The sequence below is a fragment of the Erpetoichthys calabaricus genome, chromosome 2 (genome assembly GCF_900747795.2).
Source record: "Erpetoichthys calabaricus chromosome 2, fErpCal1.3, whole genome shotgun sequence".
NCBI lineage: Eukaryota > Metazoa > Chordata > Cladistia > Polypteriformes > Polypteridae > Erpetoichthys > Erpetoichthys calabaricus.
Window position 1 is genome coordinate 54,994,294 of NC_041395.2, and position 27,424 is coordinate 55,021,717.

Below are 27,424 nucleotides of genomic sequence, written 5' to 3' on the forward strand. Positions count from 1 at the left end.
GCCCACAGTTTTACAGTTTCACTTGTGACACCTACGGTATATCTGAGGAAAAATATATCTATATTTAGATCGTCTTAAAAATGCAGAATTATATCACAAGAAAAAGAAAGAAATTACTACAAAGGTACTATAAATGAAGTGAAAGTCAAAGTATAATGACAAATCTTTAACAATTTGTTCTATTAGTTAACACTAATTGTGCTTTTTGAGAGATTATTATTTGTGAAGAAAAATAAGAAATAGGCAAGCTTGGAGGGCCCTTTAAGACAACAAAAAACTAAGAATCAATTCCAACATAACAGAGCTAACTTGTATCTGTGTGTCAATTATCTGCCAAATGGTTTATACAGCTTTTTATTAGCTATTCGCAAAAATCTTTTGTCACGTCTTACAGAAAAGCAACTGTTAACAATGATGAGCATATGAATGCACAGTGCTGTATGCTCAATAGTTCATATCTAGATCATCTGCATAGTTTCTCTAAAATTGTCACAGATGAGTACTCTCAACTAATTTGTTACAGAGGAGTTTTGGAAAGAGTGTTGACAGGGCTGCATTTGTCTCTTCTAAGAACACCTACACATCACTCTTAGAATTTACAGAAACAGATGTCATCTAATCTGTAAGTATGACCTACAGTAGAGTATGCCAAGTTCATAACATTACATGATGAAAGTCTTCTCTGTAAAAACGGTGTGAGATGAAAGAATGAACCAAATGATAGCTAAGCAATGTGAAACAGTAAATCTACTCATTTAGAGAACATCACTTCTTCAGCAAGGACAAGACACGTCTGTATTATGATACTTTCATAATGTTTTCTCAGTAAATGGCGTGATCCTTTCATGATATTCTATCAAATGTTGCTAAATCAGTTTAGTGAACAAATAATAAAACTTATGATTTCATAAAAGAGGAGAAGTGGGGTCCAACTTAGTTACTGAAATCCCAAAGTGGGCATAAACATTTATCACAACATAGGCAACTATGACCAGGTCAGCATTAGACATATCTGGCCAAAATGCATACTGCATATCTCAGCACTAACATTTGACATGCTTCACAAAACTTTTTCTTCTCAGTCAAGCACAGTGTTACTAGAGTTATGCTATGGGACTGCTACAGGATTATGTCACTCACCTGAGCAACTGCTCAAAGCATAAAAAGAAATCTAAACTGTAGTGGCTGGAGGACATAAAAGGTAAAGGTAATAATGTCCTTGTGTTTGGTCTATTGTACATTAGTCAAGTCATGACTGGTGAATGGAAGCACAGATGTGAACAGCGGACATTTCAAGCAGAGGCAGCATACTCACTGGTTCTGCACATCATTGTGGAGCTTCACTGTGTTTAAAACAATTTGTACTAAAGTCTGCGATTGAAAGATATTCCATAATCTTGACAAGCTTGCAGAAATACACCAATAAACAACCTTTCCTTCATTTTTCAATTCACTCATACATCCAATAACTAAACCTGTTTAGGACAGCATGGGAGCTACAGCCTATCCAGTGAAGAAAGAATCAAAATGCAGGACCCAACCCAATGTGATGCCACACTCCCTCATTTCAGACAGACAGACAGACAGACAGACAGACAGACAGACAGACAGACAGACAGATAAATTAATCCCAAGGGTAAATTCACATACTCCAGCAGCAGCATACTGATACAAAAACAAAATTAAATTAAAGAGTAATAAATATGCAGGTATAACAGACAATAACTTTGTATAATGTTAACGTTTACCCACCCCGGTGGAACTGAAGAGTCGCATAGTGTGGTGGAGGAACGATCTCCTCAGTCTGTCAGTGGAGCAGGACAGTGACAGCAGTCTGTTGCTGAAGCTATCCTGTCTGGAGATGACACTGTTTAGTGGATGCAGTGGATTCTCCATGATTGACAGGAGCCTGCTCAGCGCCCGTCTCTCTGCCACAGATGTCAAACTGTCCAGCTCCATGCCTACAATAGAGCCTGCCTTCCTCACCAGTTTGTCCAGGCGTGAGGCGTCCCTCTTCTTTATGCTGCCTCCCCAGCACACCACCGTGTAGAAGAGGGCACTCGCCACAACCATCTGATAGAACATCTGCAGCATCTTATTGCAGATGTTGAAGGACGCCAGCCTTCTAAGGAAGTATTGTCGGCTCTATCCTCTCTTGCACAGAGCATCAGTATTGGCAGTCCAGTCCAATTTATCATCCAGCTGCACTCCCAGGTATTTACAGGTCTGCACCATCTGCACACAGTCACCTCTGATGATCACGGGGTCCATGAAGGGTCTGGGCCTCCTAAAATCCACCACCAGCTCCTTGGTTTTGCTGGTGTTCAGTTGTAGGTGGTTTGAGTCGCACCATTTAACAAAGTCCTTGATTAGGTCCCTATACTCCTCCTCCTGCCCACTCCTGATGCAGCCCACGATAGCAGTGTCGTCAGCGAACTTTTGCATGTGGCAGGACTCCGAGTTGTATTGGAAGTCCGATGTATATAGGCTGAACAGGACCGGAGAAAGTACAGTCCCCTGCGGCACTCCTGTGCTACTGACCACAATGTCAGACCTGTAGTTCCTGAGACGCACATACTGAGGTCTGTCTGTAAGATAGTCCACGATCCATGCCACCAGGTATGAATCTACTCCCATCTCTGTCAGCTTGTCCCTAAGGAGCAGAGGTTGGATGGTGTTGAAGGTGCTAGAGAAGTCCAGAAACATAATTCTTACTGCAGCACTGCCTCTGTCCAAGTGGGAGAGGGATCGGTGTAGCACATAGATGATGGCATCCTCTGCTCCCACCTTCTCCTGGTATGCAAACTGCCGAGGGCGTGGCGGACCTGTGGCCTCAGGTGGTGAAGCAGTTGCCGCTCCATGGTCTTCATAACATGTGACGTCAGAGCAACAGGCCGGAAGTCATTCAGCTCACTATGATGTGATACCTTTGGGACAGGGGTGATGCAAGATGTTTTCCAAAGCCTCGGGACTCTCCCCTGTTCCAGGCTCAGGTTGAAGATACGCTGTAAAGGACTCCCCAGCTCCAATGCACAGGCCTTCAGCAGTCGAGGCGATACTCCATCTGGACCCGCTGCTTTGCTGGCATGAAGTCTCCTCAGCTCTCTGCTTACCTGGGCTGCTGTAATTGTGGGTGGGGGGAAACTCTCTCCTATGCTGGTATCAGCAGAAGGATGGGTGGAGGGTGCAGTACTCTTAGGTGAGAGTGGGTTAGGGTGGTCAAACCTGTTAAAGAAGTTCATCAGGTTTGCTCTCTCCACGTCTCTCTCGATGGAGGCACCCCGCTTCGAGCTGCAGCCAGTGATGATCTTCATCCCATCCCACACTTCCTTCATGCTGTTATTCTGCAACTTCTGCTCCAGCTTTCTCCTGTACTGCTCCTACGCCGCCCTGAGCTGGACTCGGAGTTCCTTCTGCACGCGCTTGAGCTCATGCTGATCACTGCCTTTAAAAGCCCTTTTCTTCTTTTTCAAAAGGTCCTTGACGTCACTTGTAATCCATGGCTTGTTGTTCGCATAGAAGCATACTGTTCTTACTAGAACTACAATGTCCATACAGAAGTTGATGTAGTCAGTAGTGCAGTCAAAAACCTCCTCAATGTTCTCACTATAAGACCCCTGCAGGATATCCCATTCCATAGTTCCAAAGCAGTCTCTCAGAGCCTGTTATGCCTCAGGGGACCACTTCCTGAATGAGCTTGTGGTTGTAGGTAGCTCCCTCACTCTTGGTTTGTAGTGAGGCTGAAGCAGAACCAGATTATGATCTGCTTTCTCAAGTGCAGGCAGTGGGGTGGTGCTGTATGCGTCTTTAAAGTTTGCATACAGTAGGTCAATAGTCCTATTTCCCCGGTATATACAGTACTGTGCAAAAGTTTTAGGCATGTGTGAGAAAATGCTGTAAACAAAGAATGCTTTCAGAAATATAAATAATGATTGTTTATTGTTATCAATTTACAAAATGCAAAGTGAGTGAACAAAAGAAAAATCTAAATCAAATCAATATTTTGTGTTACTACCTTTTGCCTTCAAACCAGCATCAATTCTTATAGGTACACTTGCACAAAGTCAGGGATTCTGTAGGATTCTAGTCAGGTGTTTGATCAACCAATTATACCAAACAGGTGCTAATGATGATCAATGTCACACGTAGGTTGAAACACAGTCATTAACTGAAACAGAAACAGCTGTGTAGGAGGCTTAAAACTGGGTGAGGAACAGCCAAACTCTGCTACCAAGGTGAGGTTGTGGAAGACAGTTTCATGTCATGGCAAGATTGAGCACAACAACAAGACACAAGGTAGTTATACTGCATCAGCAAGGTCTCTCACAGACAAAGATTTCAAAGCAGACTGGGGTTTCAAGATGTGCTGTTCAAGCTCTTTTGAAGAAGCACAAAGAAACGGGCAACGCTGAGGATCGTAGACGCAGTGGTCGGCCAAGGAAATTTACTGCAGCAGATGAAAGACACATCAAGCTTATTACCCTTCAAAATCAAAAGATGTTCAGCAGTGCCATCAGCTCAGAACTGGCAGAAACCAGTGGGACCCAAGTACACCCATCTACTGTCTGGAGAAGTCTGGCCAGAAGTGGTCTTCATGGAAGAGTTGCAGCCAAAAAGCCATACCTCTGACATGGAAACAAGGCCAAGCAACTCAAGTATGCACGAAAACATACTGTAGGAACTGGGGTGCAGAAAAATGGCAGCAGGTGCTCTGGACTGGTGAGTCAAAATTTGAAATATTTGGCTGTAGCAGAAGGCAGTTTGTTCGTCGAAGGGCTGGAGAGCGGTACAATAATGAGTGTCTGCAGGCACTCCAGAAGTTCCTTGAACGTTTGGGGCTGCATTTCTGCAAATGGAGTTGGAGATTTGGTCAGGATTAATGGTGTTCACAATGCTGAGAAATACAGGCAGATACTTGTTCATCATGCAATACCATCAGGGAGGTGTATGATTGGCCCCAAATTTATTCTGCAGCAGGACAACGACCCCAAACATACAGCCAAAGTTATTAAGAACTATCTTCAGTGTAAAGAAGAATGAGAAGTCCTGGAAGTGATGGTATGGCCCCCACAGAGCCCTGATCTTAACATCATTGAGTGTGTCTGGGATTACATGAAGAGACAGAAGGATGTGAGGAAGCCTACATCCATAGAAGATCTGTGGTTAGTTCTCCAAGATGTTTGGAACAACCTACCAGCTGAGTTCCTTCAAAAACTGTATGCAAGTGTACCTAGAAGAATTGATGCTGTTTTGAAGGCAAAGGGTGGTCACACTAAATATTGATTTGATTTAGATTTCTCCTTTGTTCATTCACTGCATTTTGTTGATGAAAATAAATGATTAACACTTCCATTTTTGAAAGCATTCTTTGTTTACAGCATTTTTTCACACCTGCCTAAAACTTTTGCACAGTACTGTATATAATATATATAACATGAAGTAAAACTGTATTCAGGTTCACAGCAGGCCTGGAGCCTATCCTGGCAGGCGTGAGTGCATGGTAAGAACAAATCCTGGAACGGGCATTAGCCAACCACAGGTGCCACTCCTGTAGACAACCTCACTCGCACAGGGGTATTATACAGGCACAATTTCACCCAAAACTCTATTATCTGAGGTGTGCAAGAACAACATACATAAACACAAGAGGAACATTAAAATACAGAAACCAGATCTGATGTGGGAATCCAGGATGACAATCATTACAATGTATACAAAACCATTGGTGTGGATTTAATTAAAGCAGTGGTAAAGAGCTGAAGCTTAAGCTGTGGAGAGTAACAGTTATACATAATCATTTTATTTAGATAATAAATAATCAAAGGCATCCATCTGTATTCCTGTATTCTTACATCATGAGCTGTGTTTTCTTGTACGCATTTAATATAAGAATGAATTGAAGATATATCTGCTATTCATCCATCCATCATCAAACCCGCTATATCCTAACTACAGAGTCACGGGGGTCTGCTGGAGCCAATCCCAGCCAACAAACCCCAGGCAGGACACCAGCCAACCGCAGGGCACACACACTAGGGACAATTTAGGATCGCCAATGCACCTAACTTGCATGTCTTTGGACTGTGGGAGGAAACCGGAGCACCCGGAGGAAACCCACACAGACACGGGGAGAACATGCAAACTCCACACAGGGAGGACCCAGGAAGCGAACCCAGGTCTCCTAACTGCGAGGCCACTGTGCTGCCCTATATCTGCTATGCCAAACATTATTAACTTACTCTTAGGCCTTTTTTTATTTTCATGACTGCATAGACTTAGAAAAATATAAGAAAGCCGACAAAGTTAAATGTTAATGTTCTTTAGTATCAGTAAAACAATATCATTTTAGCTTGTCCATTGTGAACCAAGTAATCTTGTGACGAAATATTTTTAATAGTGTCTTATAAATTTACTGAGCAACACAAAATACGGTCTACTGAACCTACAAACTAAAAAAAAAAAGAAAAAAAAAAACTAATAAAGTGTGACTCATTTGTGAAAAGTTACAGGATTGTCACATACAATTAGAATCTGGCCCAGAATATTAAATCTTCAGGGGTTACAGTCTATTAGTCAATCTACACAATTTAACAATGATTTCATTTGTAGTGTTTACAAATATCAATAATCCCAAGTTGTAGGTGTATCTTAAATATAACAAGGACTGCAAACGGTATTTAAAGAGAGGAGGAAGCAACATCTTAATAAAGCCCTCTAATGTTAAGTTCGACTCTGGATATTTACTTTTTCCAAGCAACTTTATTTTCTAGAATTGTTGTGAAATCTATCTTGCACACAAATTCTGCTACATCTAACAGAGTTGTATATATTCAGTCACAAGTAAACTGCATGCATTTAAAGAATTAATATACCACTGGGAAAAACCTATCAAGATTATTGTAATAAAAAAGGTTTTCTCTGTAACAGGAGAAGGGATGAAATAAAGGAGTAAGAGGGGGGGTTGGTCGCTTCAGTGCAAAACCAGCTACAAAGATTGGAATGTTTGGGATGATAGCGAAAGAATGTGCAAAAACTTGCTTCTCATAAAGAGTTTCAGAATGTTATGGGAATACAGTCAAGGCCATGTACTTGTTTTTCACTTCGAGGGGCTTCATTGCAAGCAACGCTTGTTATTGTGTGTCTTCTGATACTAGGCACCATCTCAGTGAGGGCCAAGTAGAAGAAAAACAATAAGATGTCCCGTGGGAAGAAGGTGTGCAGAAACTGATCACTTCTGTATACACTGCTTACACGTAAGCCATTTTGGGCAAGGACACTCAATTAGTATATAAGGGAAGGTTCCGCCCTCAGTTTCTTTGGAAGCTCAACCGTGGGGAACGTGCACACCGCCCGGTATTGGACCAGGCTCACGAGTTGATCCTCTGACGAGACTGACACGCGGGCTCCCTCAGTCTACTGGTCTAGGATGATGGCTCTGGGTCTTTTGATATTACTGTAAGTATAGTATAATTCACATATCTGTATTACTGTAAGTTAATAGTATAAATCATATATCTTTATATATATTACTGTAAGTCAATAGTACAATTCCTATATCTGCATGTATATTGCTATTATATTGTATGTAACTGATATTATATTTGAACAAGTAAACAATTGAAGTATTGGACCTTTCCTCTCTGATTCTTGCCTGCTTATTTTCTGTTAAAACCTTTGAACCATTTTCCCAAACTAAAACATTTTGGCGTAGTCGGCAGGATTTTGGGGAATTTGGTAAAATATTGAATTACTAAGTGAGGCAAAGGAAATCAGAGATGTTTAAGAAATGTCAGGTGTCTGTAAAGGAACCCATAATGGGCTTGCAGACGCGAGGGTGGGTTTTGCTAACTGCGGTTAGAAGTCTGGATAGTCTGGTAGACGAAAAAGAAAGGGAGATTAAGAAAATGCAAATGGACTTGGCGGATGCGTTAGGGCGGGCCTCAATGGCCGAATCCCAGGTAGCTGTATTATTGCCGCGGGTACAGAGAGCCGAGGGGATTGCGGAAAAGGCAGCCTTTTGCATAGCCAAGGTGAATGCAAAAAAGAAGCGTAGACCGGATGTTGCAAAGATCAAAGCGTTTGTAGCAGCAGTTAATGTCCATGAGTGGGATCCTGAAAAATGGGACGGTAACATTTGGGATAATGATTATGAGGATGATGACGGACCCGATGCAGGGTCGGTAATTAACCCTCTGCCTCTACAGGCTAAACCCGTGATGCGTCGCAGACTTTTTACTGACGCACATGGTAATGTTAGGAGGGGAGATGTTTTCGAAGATTATACTGCACAAGAAAGAGAAGGATTTAGATCACGTTATGCACAAGGGCGAAATGAGCCAGTAGACACATGGCTTGTACGCTTGCATGATGCAGGAGCCGGGCATGTGTCACTGGATAAAGGGGATAGTACGTTGTTGGCGCTGGCGGCGAACGCAGCGTATGAAATATATCCACACCCACAGAATTGGCTTGAAGTAAAACCATGGACGACTTTGCAGCAGGCGATTCGAGTGGTTAGAGAATTGGCAATGAGGGACGCCGTGGTAGCGGGCCAGGCGGACCAGTTAGATTTGTTCCCATTTACATCTATGGCCAGGACCGTCCTGATAAGAACAGCCCCTGCTAGTTTGAAAGGAATAATAATGACTCTTTTACTGAATGAGGTAGGTGCAGGAGTGGGGGAAGTTGTAGCTAAATTACGGGATTTAGGTGACCTGGGAGAGTGGGGAGGAGCCCCGCCAGGGACAGCTGCAACACAACTCACTGGGGCTACATCAAGGAATAGCGCCTACAGAACAGGGGGAGTGAATAGGAAGGAGTTATGGGGAGCGTTAATTAATGCTAAGGTCCCTAAGGAGGAGATAGATGGACAGCCTACAGGACTGCTCCTGGACAGGGCAAAGAAAAAAGGACTTATAGATAAGTCTGGCGGAATAAAGAAGCGAGTGGCAAAGGCGGAAGTACATTCACTTCTTACCTTCGCTGAATGGGAAAAATTAAGTAAAAAGCATGACGAAGTTCTTACTTTTGCTGAGTGGGAAAAGTTGAGTAAGAAGCGTGATGAAACTGGCCCCTCTTCATCTTCCGAGAGCTCCTCGGAGGAGGAGGAGGAGGAAGACAGGGGGAAAAACCGGCGCAAGAGTAAACATAAGAAAGGAGGGAAGAAAGCTAAAAGCAAAGGGAAAGGGAAAAATAAAGGAAGGACTTTATATCCCGTCAAAGAATTAGAACGCGCAGCACGAGATTGTTAGGGATGGGGCCAAGCACAGGTGAGAGCCCTAAATTGGCATGATGCGGACATTCGACCTTTTGTACCGGTAACGATACATTGGGAAACTAAAAACAAACAAATAGTAAAGGCTCTCATCGATACGGGTGCGGAGGCCACTTTAATATATGGGAATCCATCTAAATTCAAGGGGAAACGATTGACAGTGCAGGGGATTGGGGGAACGGACATCCCTGCCACTCAGGTGACGGTGATGTTACAAATTGGTCAGTTGCCCGTGAGACCCTACCCCGTACTAATCACCCCAGTGAAAGAGTATATAATAGGGATTGATCGGCCACAGGTGGCAAATATGCTGTAATCGCATGCTGGCATACAGCCGGCAAATGTCAGCGTGCATCAAAAGCATTTCTGAAGTTTTTTAGGTGTACGGTAGAATCAGCTTTTACAGCTGTGTTTTCTTCGCTAAAAATGGAGACAGCAGTAGTTGCAACAGAAACTTTAACGGCAACGTTAACTGTAGCAGTAGCAATAAAGAGAGTCGAATCGGAGGCCGTTGTGCTTTCCTCGAGGAGGGCGGAGTCAGCTGCAGCAGCTGCGCTAGTCAAAGACGCAGATAAGGTGTCTCTGCATAAAGTGGAGGCAAAGGCGGTTAAAACAGAAAACCTACACTTGTCTGCTGGTCAGACAGATTGTGTAAGGTTAATAATTATTATAAAGCAGTTAGATGAGGAGGCAAAAGAGAGGAGTAATACCTGGCTAAAAAGTCGCGAGCAGCTAGCAGTACACGTAGCGATGTATATCGAGAATGCCATACGGAGTAAACAACGACCGCTCAGTGTTAAAGTGTGTGCTTTGATTTCGGGGTCTTTTGACCCTGAGGAACAGCAGTAGAACTTAAGCTGGTTATTGGGAGCACTCCTTTCAAAGCCCCTGTGTTGATTGTTGCTGCAGAGAAAACAATATGTATATTGGAGACGTCAGTTTACAAGTAAAGCTGCTATAATGTGAGGGTTACTTGTATGTAGTAATGAAGGAAAGTGTACGTGACAATATGGTGTGCATTTGTTTAAATGCAATAATTGGTATGAAAAATGGCATGTGGCAGTATAAAAACAGCCAATGCCAAACTGCAAGTGAAAACAGAGGACTGAAAGAAAAGGAAAAGAGTAAGAATGTTTTCTTCCATTTATTCTCTACTGCACTGCATTCTCTGTATAATTCTGAGGTTTAAAAATGTTATACCAATAGTTAATTCATAACTTTTTGTAAAAGTAACCAGTGCTAAGATAAGATTTGATTTAGACATTGAATGTGGAGAAACTGGTGGATTTGTATAGCCATTGTAGACTGCAGGGCATGAGTTGAATAATGTGACTGAAAACTAAGTGAATTAAAGAAAGAAATAGAGGAGATGAAAGCAAAGCACGTGTTTGTATATGAAAGCTTTTGAAAGTACTGCATTTGAATTAATGGAATGGCCATTTTAGCAGTTAGTTGGAATGAAAAAACTTATTGGTGTTTCAAGCAGCACATTCATATTGGGGAATAAGTAAATGAAAGGCAGTGGCTTACCATCCAGTTTTTGGAGCTCAGCATGTAAAACAAAGGGGTGAAAATCCCGAAGGGACACTACGGGCATGTATGCCCAAGATCAAGTCTGGCGCTAAAGGGAGTCACTGTGCTAGCAGGCGTAATCAATGCAGATTACCAAGGGACCGTCAAAGTTCTGTTACAATCCTCAATGGGGGATCCGATCAAATTGACTAAGGGAGATCGAATAGCGCACTTGTTAATAATACCAGTTCACATGGGAAAAGTGCAGGAAAGTACTGCACCAGTAGTTAAGACTGGCCGGAATGTGGGGGGATTTGGATCAACAGATGCTCCTAAATTGGTTAATGGGGCGAAGGTGTGGGTTAAACAACCCCATGAACCACCCCGCCCGGCAGAAATCATCGCAATGGGACAGGATTTGATTGTAACTGTTCTATACAATGGAGAAGAAGCATGGGTAAATGTTCCTGTAAAACACTGCTATAGACGGGAGTGAGGAGTGGGTGCAACATGCTGTGCTCTTGTTTTACAGAATTGGGGGTGTTCTGAATGAAGTAGGAGCCACCACATTAGGAGGCGAGGCAACGGAGACGACTCAGGTCCGATGGTGGTGGAACAATTCCACTAAATCTAGACGGCAGGAGAACACGACGTGTCCGGAGAATCAGTCTTGCAATGTCCTTACAATTACGACTGGTGATGGGTGCACCATCTACTCCTCGAACTTGAAGGTGCCAGGGGTAAAACCACAGAGGTATCTGATTGAGTGCTCTGAAAACTTAAATATTACCTGGACGTCGAAAGTAACTTGGTGTATGGGGCCCTGGAACGGCTCCAAGGTACAGTGCGAGGACAATGCAACATCAAGCGAATACACCTCTAATAAGACTGGGCCCATTGGCTGGATCAATGCAACTGAAATTATTAACAGGACTATACCAATGCTTGCTATAGCCGTGTGGGCTAGAACCCCCATAACGAGACAGTCACATGTAGAACCAATAATTGACACATGTAAACTTGTTTCTATGACAGCAAAAAGGACTAAGGTTACATGGCAAGTGACGTTTCCACTGTTGCCACAGTGTAAGCGTGCTAAACGGGCATGGTATGACACTTTCTTAGGAGGGGTTGGCACCACCCTAGGAACTTTAAACACCGTAGATAATGAAATAACTGCAAACAAGCTTGAGAATGTGGGACGACATACTCACAAAGTGGCAGACCAAATGGCTAGGTGGTTACCTCAGTCCATGGTCTCTCATCAGCAAACAGTAAACTGGGAACAACGCGCTTCAGATTGGATAATCACGGCTAGCAATGACACTCGATGGCTAAATGTGTCAACTTTCATGAACTGGACTGTATGCACTTTTAACATATTACAAGCACAGATACAGAAAAATAACATGCAAATGGCTTTAAGGACTAATAATATGCAAATATGGCAAGATATATGGAACATTAGCAGTAGCTTATGGTTAACGGTTAAACCTGAATATATTAGGTGTAATGATACAATATGTAATGGGTATTGGTTTCAATATAATGTTACCACTATGATAACCTTGTGTAGATATCACGTTTTACCTGTTGTTGCACACGGACACCCTTTGGTGCTGCTTATTATTATTATTGCTTTAATGACTATATTTAATTGCTATGTGTTTTGTGTTTTAAAACGAATTAATAATAGAGCACAACAGACAAGGTTGCTGATTTTGCGCTGAGCGAGGGACCGATTGTAATAAAAAAGGTTTTCTCTGTAACAGGAGAAGGGATGAAATAAAGGAGTAAGAGGGGGGGTTGGTCGCTTCAGTGCAAAACCAGCTACAAAGATTGGAATGTTTGGGATGATAGCGAAAGAATGTGCAAAAACTTGCTTCTCATAAAGAGTTTCAGAATGTTATGGGAATACAGTCAAGGCCATGTACTTGTTTTTCACTTCGAGGGGCTTCATTGCAAGCAACGCTTGTTATTGTGTGTCTTCTGATACTAGGCACCATCTCAGTGAGGGCCAAGTAGAAGAAAAACAATAAGATGTCCCGTGGGAAGAAGGTGTGCAGAAACTGATCACTTCTGTATACACTGCTTACACGTAAGCCATTTTGGGCAAGGACACTCAATTAGTATATAAGGGAAGGTTCCGCCCTCAGTTTCTTTGGAAGCTCAACCGTGGGGAACGTGCACACCGCCCGGTATTGGACCAGGCTCACGAGTTGATCCTCTGACGAGACTGACACGCGGGCTCCCTCAGTCTACTGGTCTAGGATGATGGCTCTGGGTCTTTTGATATTACTGTAAGTATAGTATAATTCACATATCTGTATTACTGTAAGTTAATAGTATAAATCATATATCTTTATATATATTACTGTAAGTCAATAGTACAATTCCTATATCTGCATGTATATTGCTATTATATTGTATGTAACTGATATTATATTTGAACAAGTAAACAATTGAAGTATTGGACCTTTCCTCTCTGATTCTTGCCTGCTTATTTTCTGTTAAAACCTTTGAACCATTTTCCCAAACTAAAACAATTATTAATCTGAATTTCATCAAGGAATCTACAGTAATCCCTCCTCCATCGCAGGGGTTGCGTTCCAGAGCCACCCGCGAAATAAGAAAATCCGCGAAGTAGAAACCATATGTTTACAGTGATCCCTCGCTATATCGCGCTTCGCCTTTCGCGGCTTCACTCCATCGCGGATTTTATATGTAAGCATATTTAAATATATATCGCGGATTTTTTGCTGCTTCGCGGGTTTCTGCGGACAATGGGTCTTTTAATTTCTGGTACATGCTTCCTCAGTTGGTTTGCCCAGTTGATTTCATACAAGGGACGCTATTGGCAGATGGCTGAAAAGCTATCCAGCTAACTTTCTCTCTCTCTCTCTCTCTCTTGCGCTGACGTAGGGGGGTGTGAGCAGGGGGGCTGTGTGCAGCTGCTTCCTGAAGGACAGGCTGCACGGAGCTTCGCATACTTAAAAGCTCAAAGGGCACGTATTGATTTTTTTTATCTGTCTCTCGCTATCTCTCTCTCTCTCTCTCTCTCTCTCTCTCTTCCTGCTCCTGACAGAGGGGGTGTGAGCTGCCGCCTTCAACAGCTTTGTACCGGCGGTGCTTCGCATACTTAAAAGCCGTATTGATTTTTTTTTTGACTGCTTGCTTTGCACTCCTTTGAAAAGGAAGATATGTTTGCATTCTTTTAATTGTGAGACAGAACTGTCATCTCTGTCTTGTCATGGAGCACAGTTTAAACTTTTGAAAAAGAGACAAATGTTTGTTTGCAGTGTTTGAATAACGTTCCTGTCTCTCTACAACCTCCTGTGTTTCTGCGCAAATCTGTGACCCAAGCATGACATTCTAAAAATAACCATATAAACGTATGGTTTCTACTTCGCGGATTTTCCTACTTCGCGGGTGGCTCTGGAACGCAACCCCCGCGATGGAGGAGGGATTACTGTATATAGTTATTTTTATATTGTCATGCTTGGGTCACAGATTTGCGCAGAAACTCAGGAGGTTGTAGAGAGACAGGAACGTTATTCAAACACTGCAAACAAACATTTGTCTCTTTTTCAAAAGTTTAAACTGTGCTCCATGACAAGACAGAGATGACAGTTCCGTCTCACAATTAAAAGAATGCAAACATATCTTCCTCTTCAAAGGAGAGAAAAGCAAACAGATCAATAGGACTGTTTTTCTTTTAAGTATGTGAAGCACCGCGGCACAAAGCTGTTGAAGGCGGCAGCTCACACCCCCTCCGTCAGGAGCAGACAAAGTGAGACAGAGTTTGTTTTTCAATCAAAAATCAATACGTGCCCTTCGAGCTTTTAAGTATGCGAAGCTCCGTGCAGCATGTCGCTTCAGGAAGCAGCTGCACAAAACATCACAACGCGAAGATAATCTTTTAGCATTTTTAGACGAGCGTCCGTATAGTCTAGGTGTGCGAACAGCCCCCCTGCTCAATCCCCCTACGTCAGGATCAGAGAAAGTCAGCGCAAAAGAAAGAGAAAAGTAAGCCGGGTAGCTTCTCAGCCATCTGCCAATAGCGTCCCTTGTATGAAATCAACTGGGCAAACCAACTGAGGAAGCATGTACCAGAAATTAAAAGACCCATTGTCCGCAGAAACCCGCGAAGCAGCGAAAAATCCGCGATATATATTTAAATATGCTTACATATAAAAACCGCGATGGAGTGAAGCCGCGAAAGGCGAAGCGCGATATAGCGAGGGATTACTGTATAGTATATTGCAAAATTTTTTGTTTTTAGCTGCATTACTTTTGTTCATCATTGGGCCATTTCAAGTTATTGAAAAAGCTGATTAAGCAACATGTCCAGAGTCACTCTGTGAGCTGTATGCGGGGATTCCACTAGCGACCAGTAATCCAGATATCCAGTCATTTTTGTTTTTCAGAACAGTGGCACAATGTCCCATTATGCACATTAACAACAGCTTTTAAGCATAAAAATGATGAGAAACCAGAGACAAACAAACTCACTGAAACTGCTGCCACTATTTTTTTGTGACCATTTTTCATTCAACCAAATAGAGAGAAACAACAGAAAATATAGGAACACATCTATAACGGTAAAAACCCATTCAGCCCAAAAGAACCCCGCCTCACTATTGAGTCAAAGGAAAGAAACTGTGGGATAATCAGTCCTCTGAAGAAAAGGAGGCGAATGGAACTATGGTAGTATGTGCAACTACGATAAAAAAGAGCAGCATTAAAGGAAAACTACATCATGGGGTAACAACAAGCCAGGATGTGAATGATTGATCTGAAAAAGTCCTGTATTCCTTTGGTTTGCTAGTTTTAAACTTATTTGATGGTGAAAATCTATATATATAATTCACTAAGCCGGAAGACAAGTAGCCACCCATGGAAAGCACGCCGGAAGGGGCGTGGATTCACTAAGCTGCCGACAAGACCATTGGATACGACGACAACTCGCAGAGCCACACCCACCAACTCGGACGCGATGACTCGGAAAAAACACCGTCATTTATGTTCTTCTGTCCTACAGTACACATGCACCTCTGAGCCACGTTGACTTTTCGGTTACGACGCACGACCGCGTGCACCATAGCAAACTGTTTTACACGCTACATACAGCAATTCGCACTCGCGACAAACATGAGTCTTCTTAGATGGTGCTGCAGGGACACGGAAGACGTTTCCCCAGCCCGCGTCTACCTTCGCTCTCTAGGCATTCACACTGCCTGCTCATGTGCCCGGACGCAAAAACTCACAGACCACCCAGTTAGTCCCTTTCGTCTGCGCTAGGAGTCCACATGCACCTCCAAGCCACGTTGACTTTTCATTATTCGTTTCAGTTACGACACCCGACCACGTCCACCATCGAAAACCATGGGAAACGAACAACGAAGCCCCGCTCAGAAACTCTACCCCTCCGCCAACTCGAACAGCTCATCAAACACATACTTGCTTTGGTCTGTGCTGCTGTCCAAATCCAGCTGTGAGCCACGTTGACTGTTCTTTTGCCCTCCATGGCTACGGCTTCAAATGTATTTCATGGAAATAACACTTCTTTCAATGTTCTAGAAATTCCTGCATCAGGTAACTGTTTCTTTCTATCAGTCGGGGTTTTTGGAAAAATGTCATTGACGAAACTGTTGCTCTCAAACTTCGCAACATGGCTGTTGGCTTTGTTTGCCAACATTGGGATAACGTCGGCAAGGTGGTCACAAACTGCAACAACTCACCACACATGGACGCCCTGTCTCTCGAGGCATTCACACTGCCGGAAGACAACCATGGGATACGCAGAAAATAGCCATGTCAGTCAACGCAGATCAGACACCCAGGCAAACAACACTGAATAATCAATAGCTGCAACTACTTTGCCTGCCCCCACTCCTCAACTGAGTCGGTTTCGTCTCTGTTCAGCAGTGTTTCCCAAACTCGGTCCTGGTGAACCCCTGTGGCTGCAGGGTTTTGTTCCAACCAGATTCCTAATCATTGATGCCGGTGAAACTCATCTGAGATAAGTCGGTTTTTCAAACGCAGCCGTGTAGCAGATTAGTCTAGCAGGATGTAATAATCCGAGATGAATGCGCGCCCTCGCGCTGAGTGAAAAGCCAATGTATATTGAGTCTAGAAAATATGATCAGCAAGTCTTTGATAGGCTGCAACAAAATGATGAAAGAATGGGCGCATTTTTTTCACACAAGCTGGGTGGGTGGGTGTTAGTTAGTTAATTAGTTGCTCGAAGGATTTCAAGATTTAATATACACAAGCGGTAACACTGTAAAAGCAGCCCAAACCAGAAAAGAACGCTGGCAAAAAGTGGCCGACAAATTAAACGCGTGTGCATTGTACTTACTGAAAGCAGCGTTACGGATTTTTCAAATGTTCATTTTTTTCCCTCTGCTTAAAAAACATTAAAAAAGCGGCATGATTATGCGGCGTATACTATGCTGTGAGTTGGTATGCAGCGTGTAAAACAGTTTGTTTGTTGCGGATAATTTGCCTTTTACTTTAAGACGAAGACAATTTCCTGTTAGATTTGCCTTTGCGATGACAATTAATAACGCACAGGGCCAAACTTTCAAAAACATGGCTAGCGGGTCATACGCTCGCACTGATTACGTCCCTGCCCTTTGTACACCCACCCCCTGGTACTACCATGGTCGGGTGACTTGGTGGATTATATATAGAAAAGCAGCCAAAACCGCAAACAATGGAAAGTCTACGTGACTCACAAGTGCATGTGGACTGTGCAAAGAGCAAAACAACTCAGATGACGAGTTGGGGGTGGGCACATGAAATGTTACTTTTCTTGGCGATTTATTACATTACCGATTTTTCAAATGTTAATTTTCTCCCTGTGCTTAAAAATCATTAAAAAAGCGGCCTGATTATGCGGCGTATGGTATGCCGCGGGTTGGCTAGTTGAATGTAAACTAAATTATAAAAAGAAGCTGACCAAACATACACAGTAATGGGCCCAGTCAAGCATTCAGCAAGAAGTAAGAAGTAATCTGATGCTACAGTGCTGAGACAGAATAATTTATGTTGTGAAGATTAAAGAAGCAGCACAGAACGGTCTAAGACAAAGATAATTTGAGCTAATACGTAAAGAAAGATCTGAGGATAGCATTCAAACAGGAAGACCAATTAACAGAAGACACAATGGAAAAAAGAAGTGACACAGAGAATGTAGCGAAAAGTAAATAAATATCAAAAGGAGACATATGCCTGAGTGGGTCAGTGGTGAGAGTGCAATCCATAAAGAATTTTAAATTGGGTAGTATCAAACATTAGAGAATACAATATCCCAAGAGACAGTGGAAAAATGGTTAGTAGGTAGGGATGCAGTTAGGGGAAGCAAACATGTCCTGAGTAACCTATGCGATTGGAGAAACAGCGGTAAGGTTTGGGAACTCGACAAAATGCATTGAAGTCAATGAAGAAGGAGAAACGGAAATACTTTTGAGTGGGTTATAATGGTGCAATGAGTCGTTCATGCACCCCTGAAAGCTAGAGAGGCAAATGCCAACTATGGAAGACTGATCACTGTGGCCAGAAATGCGACCTGAGCTGTGAGGCAGCAGCGTTTATCACTGCACCACACTGCCTCAAACAACAAAATATGTAGATGTGACAAAAACCATAAACAAAATACATCAAATGGCATGCAATGACTAGCAATAAGTAAAATATATATATATATATCACTGTGCTCAAAGAGTTCCATACCATGCTCATTGTGCAAAGTCAAAATTAATTTCAGTAAAATAGGCTTTTTAATTTTTTTATGGAAGAAAAAAGTGCAAGGCACAGATTGAACGGACATAGCTAGCAAGTCTTGATTGTTTTTGATTAATCAATCAGAGCACATGCTTTTCCCTTTTTTTCTTCCATTAAAAGCAGACACCCCTTTCATTATTATTAATATTTCAAAGGGTCTCGTGTTTTCTGACTCTGCTGTTGAAGGCTTACTGCAGATGCATTTGGCCTATGCGCCCTTCCCTTATAAAGACCCAGTGCTGCTCAGGTTGCTGGGACTCGAAGATTGGTTTGTGCTTTTCCATACCAGTACTTCTCTGTATGACCTTCTGAGTAACAGCAGAGATGTATGCATACTGGAAGACTCAGAGAGCTTGTGATGAAAGAAATCAGCGTTATACACTCAGGGTTCTGCATATGATCTGCACTACATAGTTAGCATTAAAGCATTTTTTTATAAATGCACATGGGGTGAAAATGATGCTGGAGTACTGAATATCACACATCTGCGAAACTGATCGGACAGTGATATAAATGTGAGGTGGAGTGCGGTTGCGGTATACATGCTTGAAAATCTGTGCATGGCTGCTACAGCTCTGTGATGCAATGCTGGCCATCGCAACTCATCATGAGGCACTGGGAAAAAAATGTTAGTCTAATATGGCCATATAGTAAATTTCCATGAAAACATTCAGTGAACAAGGTTACTGGCAAAAACAGCATATTCACTGTGAGAAAAGCTTTGGCAAATTTTGCTGATCACTATGGTCATTTCAACAGCTACCAAAAAAACAGATGGAAAATGCTGCAGATTTATAATTTTATTTCTTTAAAAAATAGTATTTTTAAGTTGTACGTATACACAAGATAACAAAAATTATAACGATACAGGCAGTCTGTTCTGGTGGCAAATATTGTTTTCACTATTATGTGATCAATTCCTAAATTATCTTCTGGATTTGTACTATTAGAAAGTTTTTGCTCTGAACTGATTCAGAAAGTTAAAAAATAACAAAACACTGTACACAGAAGAGTTTATTATATAAAGAATAAGGAGCCTTTCAGTCACCCCAAAAAACAAGCAAACTGCATTCCATAGAATTAATTATATGCTTTAATATTCAGGTACCTCTTTGGATATTTAGAAAGAGGAATTAAAAGGAATTAATACCGATAGGGATTTTCCAGAAAGACAGCAAAGCATTTCAGTTGGCAGCTCCCCAGCCATAAAGATTTTTTTAATCCCAAGTTCAAGTTTAAAATACAGAGATTATCAAGTGATTTTGTAACATCAGCCAAAACAGCTTCCACCTCTAACCTACTTCAATCATATCACAGATGTCGATCGAAACAGAAGTGAATACATCAGTCAGTTGGTGTTTAAAAAAAATCTATCATATCTGAAGAGCTTCTTGTACAAAACAAAACAGCAGGGCATCCCAACTGAGCATCTGCTCAGTAGAAGCACAATCCCTGGCTAAAGAGCAACAGGGAGCAGTCACTTAATGTGAAGCTTTTCATGGCAGTTGGATTATGACGCTATCAGCGATCAATTTCATCGAACTATCAACTTCTGTAAAAGGGCATATGCATAAACAGAAAAAAGGTGCTTTCCATATTCCTTTACTTTATAGTCGCATAGTAAGAAGCTAAATATTATTTACTTCATGACGGCCATACACATTACACATTTCTGTTATTTTGTACTTATTTGCAATGGTAGCATACAATATTATGATAAAAGCTACATCACATTAATAATCATTTATGAAGAATATCTACCACATTTACTGTGCCTTTTCACCTTATAAAATAAAGACCTTTATATACTGCAATAAAAGAAAATAATCCACAAAGTCACTGTTTTCACCATATTTGCATGTAAATAAAATCATGCTCTAAAGTACATGCATTACATTTCTGTTAAAACCATGAATAAATGTACTTTACTGTAACAAGCTAGGCAATAAAAGAACAAAGACTCTAGCTGGCAGACATTGTTTTAGTCACGTTTTAACCTTTAACATTCAATGGCAATGACCTACAAAGACGGTGAACTTCCACAGATGAGATGGTGTGGCTAAGCACTGAGTGATCAATGCTACTGGTTATTACTCCTCAACTGTAAACAATCACTGCTAAATATGTAGCATTTGGTATGTAAAATACTAAACTATATCCAACTATATGGTAAATTGCTCAGGCTGCTAAGGATAATATAGCCTAACACTCTGGGAGCGATTTAATGAGATTTAAGGCTTCAAGGGGCCTGAGCTCATCAAGAGTATGAAACACAAGGCAGAAAGCAACCAAACCATTGCAAGGCCAACTCATGCACACAGACACACTGGGGTAGTGGTCAATTATGTAGGAAAAAACCTGGAAAACCTGGAGAAAAAATAAATGCAAACATGGATAGAACATGCAAGAGCTACATGTAGGATCTGTGAGGAGCTACTGTGGCGCCCTGGTGGGCTTTTAAAATAACACATTAAGTATAAATAATATTAACCAAACATAACTCAATGAGAATTTCTTTACTGAAGCACATCCTACTCAGAAGCATCATATGTTTGTCACCTAATGTCAGTCATTATCCAACCCACTATATCCTAACACAGAGTCATAGGGGTCCGCTGGAGCCAATCCCAGCCAGCACAGGGCGCAAGACAGGAACTAATCCAGAGCAGAGCGCCAGCCCACCGCAGGGCACACACACACAAACCCCCACACCAAGCACACACTAGGGCAGGGGTGGGCAAAGTCATTCCTGGAGGGCCACAGTGGCCGTGGGTTTTTGTTCCAACCCAGATGCTTAATTAGAAAACAATCCTTGCCAATAATTACATTTCATGGCTTGTTAGTGCTTTAACTCTGCTACGTCAAGTCATTCTCATATCCTAGATTTTTTTTCCATTCTAAGGATATCAGTGAAAAATACTTTGAAGTGTAAAACGGATGGGTAATTCTCAATCCTTCACTTATTTCTCTTCTCTTTCCTTCCAAGTATTTAATTAAACCAAATAGTGCACAATAAATACACACAGGTGTAAAGGGTAACAAGCAAAATGGATAACTGCTGGTTTCTTTTGTCATTTACATCTTATTGCTAATAAGGAGCAATTAAAAACTGAGAATGCAGCTGTTTAAGACTTAAATAAGCAATAAGGGTTCAAAATCTTAATGAGGGAGATAACTAAAATGAAGCAGAAGTGTTTCTAGAGCAAAAAGTGCTTCTTATTAAGTAATTGGGTTGGAACAAAAACCTGCAGCCACTGCGGCCCTCCAGGAATGACTTTGCCCACCCCTGCACTAGGGACAATTTAGGATCACCAATGCACCTAACCTACATGTCTTTGGACTGTGGGAGGAAACCCATGCAGACACAGGGAGTACATGGCAACTCCAATGTTGCTGAGGCTTTTTAGATTTGTAAGCATGAACTTTAAAAAACATAGTATGCTACAATACTAAAAAACAACTAAAATATCCTCCATTTTCTATTAAGGATATACAGCAATCTTACCTTATTTGCCTGTGGGGCTGCCTCTTGACCTCTTCTCCCAGTCGGTTTAATGAAGGTGAGCGGCTGCGAGGACCACGGGCGCCACTCCCGACTGTCTTTACTGTGCCATTGGGGTTGTTCTGCATCTGCTGAAGCAATTGTGGTGAAAGGCTGCGGTGTGAAGATGCAGAGGAAGAGGCCGACCAGTCCGGGAGGTTGTTGATATTCAGGTTGTTGTCACTATTGGAACGCAGTAAGACCCGGGGGGTAGCAAGAGTATTCTGGGGTCCCCTTCGTCGATTAGAATAAGTTGGTGCCTCCCGAAAAGGCACTGCAGGGAAAAAATAAAAACAAAGAAAATCAACTTTTTCATCATTCTTAAGATTCTGGAATTAATGTGAATTTCTGCCAAGACTCTATACAGACAAGGTAAGATATTCATTTTTAAAATGTTATGATAAACCAAACAGTAGGCTACCTACAAAAGGTAATTTAGTGCCTATGTCTATGTGAATTTCTAAAGGAACATACTGTATGCTATAATGGATTTCTAAACATCTAAAAAAAGAAATTAAGATGTATCAATGTTTCCATTTTTTATAAATATGTAAATATATTGCTAACAATAAATATACAAATTAAAATATGCTTATTATATGCAAATAACCAGACAGAGAAAAGGAGATTATGATGTAAAATGTAAAATAACACTATGCATAAAAATATGATCCCATTTATTACTTGGGTTGATTTCAATTAAGTATATGCTGTATTTACCATAACATATTGACTTTATCATAATGAACAAATAAACTATTTACAATACATATAAAATGTACTTTAGTGTTAGACAGTTGTTCAAAAATGCACACACAGTAAATACAGTAACCAATCTTAAACCAGCTCTAAGCAGTTCTGGGAGGCAGTATTGTAAAGTCTTTCATGGCAGTATTAGGAGCAAACTGGGAACCTTGGTAGTGGGTGTCAGTTCATCCTAAGGCACAATCAAGCACACAGCTAACATACACATATATCTGCAGATATGAGGAGAATATGGGAACTGCACAAAGACAGTTTTCAGGTGCAGGATCTGTGAGTCAGCAGCACTAAAAACTGGACCTCCATGCCACAAATAAACTTTGCTGATTATGTAAATCTCAGCAATACTAAAATCTCCAAGTATGAAATCTTGTATTTTTCTGCTTTATGTAATAAGTAATAAACATTTCAATGAAGAAATAATCCCCACTGCATAGCATCTAATCCAGTGTAACTTCAAACAGAAAACAGAAGGCTGAAGAAGGCATTAGTTGGTAGCATTGCAAGACAGGCTAAGTTTACTCAGGGGCCCCATAAAGGTTTGGTCTCTTTATGAATACATTAATAGATATCCCTAATTAAAATATCTAAACATGTAGCGGTACTCTGCAATCCATTTGCATATATGGTTTTTAAAAGATAATAAAATAAACAAGTTATACTAGCATAAAATGAAACCAAGATATTGAGAAGCCAGAGTCAGGGAAAACATAATACAAAGCTGACTAAACGAAGACTAGCTAGGAAAGTGAGGGGTTATGATGACTTATACACAGAGCCTTTGCCAGTGTCCTTCATAAGCAACCACCCATATACAGTATATATCTATTATATAAAAAAAATCTTGGGTCGAGACATGATCATCTCGGAAAGACACTTTGATGTCACGCGAGACTAGACATTACAACCTTAGGAAGCAAGACCCATGAGACAGTGACTTTTGCACGTCATGCCCTACTTCCAAACAATTTAAAACAAGTTCACAGATATCTAACATCGCAGTTGTTGGAATGCTTTTGGCAGACACACTTCATGTGCTCCCTGCTCTTAAAAATGTTATACGTTCTAGATGGCATGTGAACGACTAAGCGAAGAAGAAAGAGCAGCATGTCAAAAAGTGACATGAAAGCGTTGGAGAGAAAAGAAGGCAAAAAAGGATGCACAAGAGAACAATAATAATCTATGTGCAAATTCAGAAAATAAGGAAAGTAATAATCAGCCTGGACCAAGTGGAATTGAAAAGCTCGTAGGTCAAAACCGGGTCAGAAATAAAATACTTCATAATGAAGTTCAAAAACGTTAGCGCGACACACATGCAGAGCAAGTTAAAGAATATGAAAGTAGGAAAATTCGGAAGTATAAAAAAAAAGATATTAAAGATCACATTAGCACAAACAAACGGAAATTATTACTCTGTGAAATAATGGAACAGAAAAAAAGAGATTGAATATATGGACATAGGTGATATGTCAGAAGTATGTAGATATTGTTTGGAGTTAAACTTTAAGTCTGAGACTTGTAGTTCGGCTAATTCCTGTTGCCATCAGGGAAAAGTAATGTTGCCTCCCAATGAAGAGGCGTATCCGCGAGAATTAAAAGATTTGTTGTTTGGTGAAAGTGAAATCCACAAACACTACAGGCAAAATATCCGAGTCTACAATAATTTATTTGTGTTTGCATCATTCAATGCTCAAAATGTAGATTTACACGATTCAGGACCATACAAGAAACGATGAAGTCAAAAGAATTAACATAAAAATTGTAGAATGATTACACGGCAAATTAGTTAAATAAGTATCAATAGATTATGCTGCAGCAGTTGGTGCTGATAGTGCAGAAGATGAAAACATCAACTTACAATATCCCATCAAATATCTACAAGCGTTAACACCGTCCAGACTCCCACTGGCTGAATTACTGTTAAAAGAAGGATGAACCATACGCTATGAGAATCTGTGGACCAGCAACAATTAAAGCTACGACAAGTTTAATTTTGAAGGAACCACAATTTGGTATATGTATATTTATGATCACGGAGAAGACGAGGTTCAGTCAAATCAGAGCATACATTTACACGATCGAATTTCAAAAACGGGGTTTACCTCACATGCATTTATTGGTAACTTTGCAAAATAAATTATTAACTGCTGATGATGTAGATTGGTTTGTGCTTAAAGTCCAAACAGAGAAACCTATCCTGAATTACGTTACAAAGTCATTAAACACATGTCTCATGGACCACATTTAAAAGATTCAGTATTGAGACTCAAAAGAGAAAAAGTGTTAAAAGAAATTTCCTAAAGCGTTCGTTCAATCAATAGATATGACTAAGGCTGGCTTTCCTTATTATTGCTGAAGAGATAATTGTCACGAACAACACACTTACCGCAGAAAGAAAGATGGTAAAATTGTGATGATCAATAATTCAATGATTGTACCATATAACCAGTATTTGCTCAAACGATTCGATTGTCATATTAATGTTGAGTATTGTGCATCGGAAATGAGTATTAAGTATATCTACAAGTACATTCTTAAAGTACGCATAACTTTATCCAAAGAACAGTCTCAGGACAAAATTCAAGCATATTTAGATACTCGGTACGTCAGTGCAGTGGAAAGCGGGCGGCATTTAATGGAATTGCCAATTGCAATGCCAATTCTGTTGAATTATTAACAATTCATTTACCAGATCAGAATATGATTCAATTTAAAGAGGACGAAGAAGCAGAAGCTTTAAAGGTAGTGAAAAATAGAAATACAAAATTAATGGCTTATTTTGAACTTAATAAAACAGACGTAAATGCAAAAGCATATACGTATGCGCAAATCCCTCGACATTACACATGGCAGAAACAAAAAGGAGTGTGTATACTGTATATGTATGTATGTATATACAGTATGTATGTATATGTATATATATATATATATATATATATATATATATATATATATATATATACACACACACACACACACTGTATACTGTATATATATACGTCTATGTGTATATGTATGTATATGTGTATGTGTGTATATGTATGTATGCATATATATATATATATATATATATATATATATATATATATGTCTATGTGTATATGTATGTATATGGGTATGTGTGTATTTGTACGTATGTATATGTATGTATATATATATGTCTATGTGTGTATATGTATGTATATGTGTAAGTGTGTATTTGTATATGTGTATATGTGTGTGTGTATATGTATGTGCATGTGTGTAAATATATATGTGTGTGTGTGTAGGCATCTAACTAAGCAGTTACTCAGACATTAAAATGAAAGCTAATTAATGTTATATTTGGTATTTTATTAGATATATAAAAAAAACTATACATAGAATTTGAATTATGCAGATGGATTGAAATGTAAAGTTTTGCTTCTAGAGGAATAATTGTTTCTAGTCTCCTTGGGGTGCGTTCAGCCCCCCCTTTTCACAATGGCGCGTAGCACTGGGGGGGAACAGGGGGTAGGGGTCGGCGAGCGAAGCGAGCCCCCTAGTATATATATATATATATAAAAGTAACATCAAGTAAGACCATTTTACAAATGACAGGATGATAAAAGATCTATAAAAGGGAAACCATAGACATTGTGGAGCCTCTGACTCTCAAACAAGCATATGCTAGAGCTCAAATATGAAGTTTCAACTGTATGACAGATGCAATGCCAGCTGCTTCTGTGTGTCTTCTTTACTCAGCTTCCTATTGTGTTTTAGCTTGGAAACAATATGAACGGGAAAACATTTTTCAAATTAATAATAGATAAATTGTTTTGACATGACTCTAGCGTACTTTACAGATGTGGCAACAGAATTAAAATATTCATCTGTTTCAGAAGTCAACAAAGCAACAAATAACTTGGCTTCCAACACCGAAGACATTTTATGAGTCTTGAAACATTGAATACTTTATGAATAAATCAGAAATAAAAAAATATATAAAATCCAGGAGGTAAACATGAGGAGCTCCCTGTTCTGAATTAGGAAAAAAAATATAATGTAGGCTGACATACATGTATAATGAATTTCCAAAGCAGATTCCCAAAGTATGAGTTTAGGAACAGGATAGCTTAGAGTTTTACTTTCTCCTTACTGCTACTGGATTAATCTGATTCATGCAATTCTGATTATGAAAGACAAAATAAAATATACAACTATATCATGAACATTTTATCACTCTGAAACATAGGAGCTCTTAGTAAGTGACTAAACCATTGCTTTGAATTTTTTACATATTAAGCACTGTTTGTCATTTTTTATGCATAATTAAACTATCCTGCACATGAAAAAGATTTAGGGTCTCAATAACCATGTGAGAAAACAGCAAAAGTGTACCTTTTACACATTTTACACAATACATTTTAGACTTAACAGTGACAAGTTTAATATGTTAAAATATGTATAATTTTAAATATCATACATATTTAATGTTTTTAGATTATTGTACATAATAGGCTGTGTTCCAACATGATCCTGAATTGTATTGAACAGTTTTTTTTGTCATTTTCTAACCCACTTAATCG

General features: G+C 40.4%; 1 protein-coding gene across 1 annotated transcript in view; it reads right to left on the minus strand.

The window, feature by feature from the left end:
* The window catches only part of shank2b (SH3 and multiple ankyrin repeat domains 2b), a 971,122-nt gene that overhangs the window by 506,571 nt on the left and 437,127 nt on the right, over positions 1–27,424 (minus strand). Inside the window, exon 13 of the mRNA XM_028793812.2 lies at positions 22,080–22,389. Within this exon, the coding sequence (XP_028649645.1) occupies positions 22,080–22,389 (310 nt within the window). The remainder of the gene's footprint in view (positions 1–22,079; positions 22,390–27,424) is intronic.